Here is a 6,684-nt window from a genome sequence, read left to right as displayed (position 1 = left end):
GCCACTGCACTCCAGCCTGGGCAACAGAGCAAAACTCCGTCTCAATAATTAATTAATTAATTAATTAATTAATAAAATATCTTGGCTTCTGTTCCAGAGAAAAGCAAAGAAAGTTTTAAAAAAAGTCTTACCTAAATAGCTATTCAGTAGATTAGTGCCTCTGGTTGACTCAGACCAGGCTGAGTCCAACCAGGTGCCTAACTCAATGACTATGTGTCACTGGCCAGGCCCTCAGAGGAATACATAGCTTAATCAACAATCAAAAATAATCAGGCCTGGCGCAGTGGCTCACGCCTTGTAATCCCAGCACTTAGGGAGGCCAAGGCGGGCGGATTACCTGAGGTCAAGGGCTCGAGACCAGCCAGGCCAACATGGTGAAACCCCGTCTCTACTAAAAATATAAAAATTAACCAGGCGTAGTGGTGCATGCCTGTAACCCCAGCTACTCGGGAGGCTGAGGCAGGAGAATCGCTTGAACCCAGGAGGCGGAGGTTGCAGTGAGCCGAGATTACACCACTGCACTCCAGCCTGGGCAACAAACAGAGTAAGACTCTGTCTCAAAAAAAAAATTCAAAGGCCAAAGAATATTAAAAATTGTAGGAAGCCAACTAATATCTATTTTAATTACATCTAGAAATAATAAAAAGAATGTGTTCACTTTAGGCCGGGCGAGGTGGCTCACACCTGTAATCCCAGCACTCTGGGAGGCCAAGGCGGGAGAATCACCTGAGGTCAGGAGTTTGAGACCAGCCTGACCAACATGGAGAAATCCCATCTCTACTAAAAATACAAAATTAGCCGGACACGGCGGCACATGTCTGTAATCCCAGCTACTCGGGAGGCTGAGGCAGGAGAATCATTTGAACCCGGGAGGCGGAGGATGTGGTGAGCAAAGATCGCAACATTGCACTCCAGCCTAAGCAACAAGAGCAAAACTCCATCTCGAAAAACAAAAAAAAGAGTATGCACACTTTAATTTCTACAGAACTTCTACAAAATGCTTTATACTTGTTTTCAATGTCCACAATATTATCATTAAGTAATAGATCACTAATTTCCATTTTGCATACATAAAGATGAAAGCATCTAGTGGCAAGAACACTGCTTATAAAATGTAAATCAGCCGGGCACGGTGGCTCACGCCTGTAATCCCAGCACTTTGGGAGGCCGAGGCAGGCGGATCACTTGAGGTCGGGAGTTCAAGACCAGCCTAGTCAACATGGCGAAACCCCATCTCTACTAAAAATACAAAAAAGGAGCCGGGCATGGTGGTCTGCACCAGTAATCCCAGCTACTTGGAAGGCTGAGATAGGAGAATCACCTGAACCAGGGAGGTGGAGGTTGCAGTGAGCAGAGATCATGGCCAATGTACTCTAGCCTGGGCAGCAGAGCAATTCTCCATCTCAAAAACAAAACCAAAAAAAAAAAAAAACCACAAAAAACAAAATATAAATCAGAGAGTAGAGCAGGGTAGGACACTTATTAGTTTTGTGACCTTGGGCAAGTCATTTAACCTCTGAGTTTCAGTTTCCTCATCAGTAAAATGAGGACAGTAGTATCTGCCATGCATACCTCACAGGACTGTGGTGATGATCAAATGGGAATGTATGGGAAGTGTTCTGAAAAACTGTAATGAGAGGTTTCATTATTATTATGACATATGAAAACGGAGGCCCTGGCAGATTAAGTGACTTGCTCAAAGATAAACAAATACCATCAAGTGTTATCAATCAAGACTAAACTGCAATAGCCCTTCAATCTACCACTTAGCCCATGACCTAGGTTTCCCTGTGGCAAGATTAAGTGAACACTGCACATTTTTCTCCAAAGAGTTTAGTCTCTTTCAAGTACATCACTAATATTTCATGTTCCAAGGAAGAATTATAAACTTTACGTTTATTATTATCAAATTGAAATTACCAAACGAGTTAAAAGATTATCCCAAGTTGTTAAGAAACACGCACACATCCCCACTAGATTTAGAGATTTAAAGAAAATTTTTAAATTTGATCGAGCACAGTGGCTCACACCTGTAATCCCAGCACTATGGGAGACCAAGGTGGAAGGATCACTTGAGCCCAGGAGTTCGAGACCAGCCTGGGGAACAGAGCAAGACCCCCGTCTCCACAAAAAATAAAATTAGCTGGGCTTGATGGCACACACCTGTAGTCCAAGCGACTCGGAAGGCTGAGGTAGGAGGATCCCTTGAGCACAGGAGTCTGAGGTTACAATGAGCTATAATCATGCCACCGTACTCTAGCTAGCCCAGGCAACAGGGTGAGACCCTGTCTCTAAAAGAAAAATAAAATAATAATAAAAAGAAAATTTTAGGGTCGGGCGCGGTAGCTCACGCCTGTAATCCCAGCACTTTGGAAGGCTGAGGCGGGCAGATCACGAGGTCAAGAGATCGAGACCATCCTAGCCAACATGGTGAAACCCCATTCTACTAAAAATACAAAACAATTAGCTGGGCATGGTGGCGCACACCTGTAGTCCCAGCTACTCGGGAGGCTGAGGCAGGAGAATCACCTGAACTCGGGAGGCAGAGGTTGCAGTGAGCAGAGATCATGCCACTGCACTCCAGCCTGGCAATAGAGTAAGACTCCATCTCAAAAAAAAAAAATTTTAAATTTAAAATCACTGACATTTAATTTCCTGATAAAGTTCATTGCTATTTCTTTAATATACTACAATCTGATCATTTACAGTCCAATGGAAAACTTACTAGCATTTTATTTACAGTAAGGGTAGCTACCTGGTGTGATATAAAACCCTTTTATATTTGTTTTCTTTTTTTTTTCTCTTTCGAGACCAAGTCTCGCTCTATCACCCAGACTGGAGTGCAGTGGCGCGATCTCAGCCCACTGCAACTTCCGCCTCCCAGATTCAACCGATTCTCATGCCTCAGCCTCTCAAGTAGCTGGGATTATAGGCGTGCACCACCACACCCAGATAATTTTTTGTATTTTTAGTAGAGATGGGGTTTCACCATGTTGGCCAGGTTGGTCTCGATCTCTTGACCTCATGATCCGCCCGCCTCGGCCTCCCAAAGTGCTGGGATTACATGCACAAGCCACCACGTCTGGCCTCAAATCCCTTTTATCTTATAAAACCAAGTATAGGCCAGGCACAGTGGCTCACGCCTGTAATCCTAATACTTATAGAGGGCTGAGGCAGGCAGATCACATGAGCCCACGAGTTCAAGACCAGCCTGGGCAACATGGCAAAACCCTGTCTCTACCCCCAAAAAAAAAGGAATACAAAAATTAGCCAGGCATTGTGACACACACCTGTAGCCCCAGTTACTCTGGAAGCTGAGCAGATCACTTGAGCCTGGGAGGCGGAGGTTGCAGTGGACCCAGATGGCGCCACTGTACTCCAGCCTGGGTGACAGAACGAGACCCTATCTGAAAACAAAAAAAAACCCAAAACACAAGTGTAACCACTTTACAACGTTATATAACTATAAACAACACAGGTAATCTGAAATACATTTTTTCTAATACTGTTTTTTTCCTATTTTTAGAACTTCCTGAGTATAATTTTTCCTTGTACACTATGGGGAGTGAAGACTCCATCTTCCTGAAGCAGAAGTCTCTTTTTGGGAACTTGTGAGAGAGATGGTTATAAAAATAGGACAGGGTCAATGTGGGGGACCTTCTTTATCTGCTGGGTATTGGAGAACAGAGAAATGACAGGATCCACATGTTATTTTACAGTGAGTACTCTGATCAGCAGGCTAGATAAGAGAGACTAAGGGTAAAGAAAACAATGCAAAAGTTATTCCAGACTAAGAATGAGACGATAGAGCCTGTCTCTGTGGTAGGCACTAGGATGAAGAAGAGCAGATGTAAACAAGGAATATTTTTTCTTTTTCTTTTTTTAAACAAAGGTCCAAACAAAACTAACAAGAAATATTTTCAAAGGGAAAAACAACAGGAATTAGGGAAATAACTGGGGAAGATATTATCTTCATAAGTGAAGATAAAACTAAGGTTTGATATCGCTGCTGTTACTGACAAGAATATGAGAGTTGGTTGTGAGGGAGCCACATCTTTGAGGAGGGTAATAATAATGTGCTCACCGTAACATCTGTGAATTTTGACAGGATAACAAGATAACCTAAGTGTGAATGATCAATGTGAGAGTTCTAGCAATTCATTGATGACAACCAACTCCAAATCTGGTAGATGGGAAGTGGAACAAGTCAAGTAGTTATACCTGTTGCATCAAAAAATGAGTTTGGCTCTTGTTGTAATTCAAGCCCATCTTCATCCATGGCCTTTAATTCTCATCAGTCACAGCTCCTAAATCAGGGAAAAAAGTAAACCAAAGCCATTAGTTTTTTCATATAACGTACTGAACACCACCATGATAGTTTCATTTCTGAGACACTCAAATTATGTGAAAGATAAATGTGTATCAAAAACATATCTATCTAAAGTAAAATATAACTTAATTGATTTACAATGATAAATGGGCATCTATATGACAAGGCAGGGCAGATAAATCAAACAAGTTAACTTTGCCTGGACTTCTTTCTAAGTTGAAGCAATAAATGTATTGCTTATGTCCATCAAGTGCACATATTTTGATGAATTCTGATACATACATAAACCTTTGTAATCACTACCTTGATCAAAATATAGAACATTTTTAAGACCCCAGCACTCCTGTGTCCTCAGTCTGTAACAACCCCATGTTCCCACAAAGGTAAGCAGTTTTGTTAAGGTTCAACTTAAAATACATTCTGTAGCTTACTGGGGGAAATTTTTGCACAGTTTTCACATTCTCTATATTTAATTAGTCTAACAACTTCCAACCAGATTAAACGATAAAAATTCAAAGTGTATAACTGTAGTAAACAACCTTTGGGATTCTGCCTAACCTCTCTTAACTAACCCTCTCATCTAGAAAAGTAAATTCCCACAGTGTATTTATACTCTCCTGGCCACAGTTGATTGGCACTAGCTATAAAGCAGTTAAAAAATAAGTTCATCTTTAAGCACAATAAAATCAAAGTCCTATCCCTGAGAATCCAAAACCATGAGCAAGAATCAGTGTCTGTCTGTCTGTGTGTGTGTGTCTCTCTCTCTCTCCCTCTCTCCTGGTGGCTGGAACTTAAGAGCTAAGGAAAGTCATTTTGCAACTCTGGCTTAGACTAGTGAATAAAAAATAAAAATAATCCTGTGAGTGCCTTGAGTAACAGAATAGAGTAAGCAGGGAGGGGAGATAGCTTTTTAGTTCCTGGTTCTAGATCTATCTGAGGTACAGCTATAGTCCTGCCTTGAATTTTTATAAGACATTCCAATGGCCTTAATTCTCCCTTTTCTACTTAAGCCAAAAACTTATGACAAAAAGAACTCTAACCAATAATTTCACCTTTATCATTTTTTTTTGGCTGATAAGTACTACATGCTTATTAAAATTTCAAATAACAGAAACACAAGTCATTTTTCTAAAGCTAGGTGACATCATTCCTCTTTTCAAAAATGTTTAATGGCTTCTTGCTCTCTCTAGGTAAGTTCAAACACCTGTCATCTTCTAATTTCTGGCCCCAAACTACCTTCCCATCATCATCTCCCATAACTTTCCTTCAATCACTTCCTTCTACCACTGTCAGCATGTACACAAACACACAGCCCCCACCCACACAAAGTTCAGCCAAACAAAAATGCTCAACATCCCCATAAAACCCCAACTTCATATTTGATTCAGGGTTCCTTCTACCTGGAACACCTTTCCCCCATTATCTCTGCTTTGATCTTTCCCCCTAAATCTCCTTCCCTACAAAAAAAGAGAAAGCTGGAAATAATTTTTCCTTCTGAAATTTCTACAGCACTCTATTCTTCTCTTATTGTACTGGTTTGTCATATTATGATTATTTATATATGTCTTATTTACAGATACCAAATTATATATATAGTCTTTAAAAAATCCATTAACATGGAATAGTAATGGAAATATCCATTAAATGTTAATTGAGAAAAATTAACATTCATAAAAGGGATTCTCGGCCAGGCGCAATCCCAGCACTTTGGGAGGCCAAGATGGGCGGATCACGAGGTCAGGAGATCAACACTATCCTGGTTAACACGGTGAAACCCCGTCTCTACTAAAAAATACAAAAAACAAGCCGGGCGAGGTGGCGGGTGCCTATAGTCCCAGCTACTCGGGAGGCTGAGGCAGAAGGGCGTAAACCCAGGAAGCGGAGCTTGCAGTGAGCTGAGATCCGGCCACTGCACTCCAGCCTGGGCGACAGAGCGAGACTCCGTCTCAAAAAAAAAAAAAAAAAGGGATTCTCAACATATCAACTCTGAGATACAGTCTACTCATTTTTAAGAAATAGCATGTTTCATGTTGTTTATTCAAACTGTTTCAAATGAAAGTAAATGGGTTGGGCGCGGTGGCTAACGCCTGTAATGCTAACACTGTGGGAGGCCGAGGCGGGTAGATCACCTGGGGTCAGGTGTTCGAGACCAGCCTGGCCAACATGGCAAAACCCCTCCTCTACTAAAATACAAAAAAATTAGCAGGGTATGGTGGTGCATGCCTGTAATCCCAGCTACTTGGGAGGCTGAGGCAGAAGAATTGCTTGAACCCGGGAGGCAGAGGTTGCAATGAGCCAAGATCATGCCACTGCACTCCAGCCTGGGCGATAGAGCAAGACTCCGTCTCAAAAAA

General features: G+C 41.7%; 1 protein-coding gene across 2 annotated transcripts in view; it reads right to left on the bottom strand.

Moving 5' to 3' along the window:
• The window catches only part of ZFX (zinc finger protein, X-linked), a 68,854-nt gene that overhangs the window by 39,566 nt on the left and 22,604 nt on the right, over positions 1-6,684 (bottom strand). The window contains exons 4-5 of one of the 2 annotated variants that reach the window (XM_011935121.1): positions 4,222-4,307; positions 3,291-3,407 (exon numbers count right to left, since the gene is read on the bottom strand). In XM_011935121.1, the coding sequence (XP_011790511.1) occupies positions 3,291-3,407; positions 4,222-4,279 (175 nt within the window). In that variant the 5' untranslated portion in view covers positions 4,280-4,307. Of the gene's footprint in view, positions 1-3,290; positions 3,408-4,221; positions 4,308-6,684 lie in introns of those variants that run through there. The other variant, XM_011935122.1, reaches the window with a different exon arrangement.

The sequence above is a fragment of the Colobus angolensis genome, unplaced genomic scaffold, assembly GCF_000951035.1.
Source record: "Colobus angolensis palliatus isolate OR3802 unplaced genomic scaffold, Cang.pa_1.0 Scaffold140, whole genome shotgun sequence".
Taxonomy (NCBI): Eukaryota; Metazoa; Chordata; class Mammalia; order Primates; family Cercopithecidae; genus Colobus; species Colobus angolensis.
This window is presented reverse-complemented; position numbering and strand designations above follow the sequence as displayed.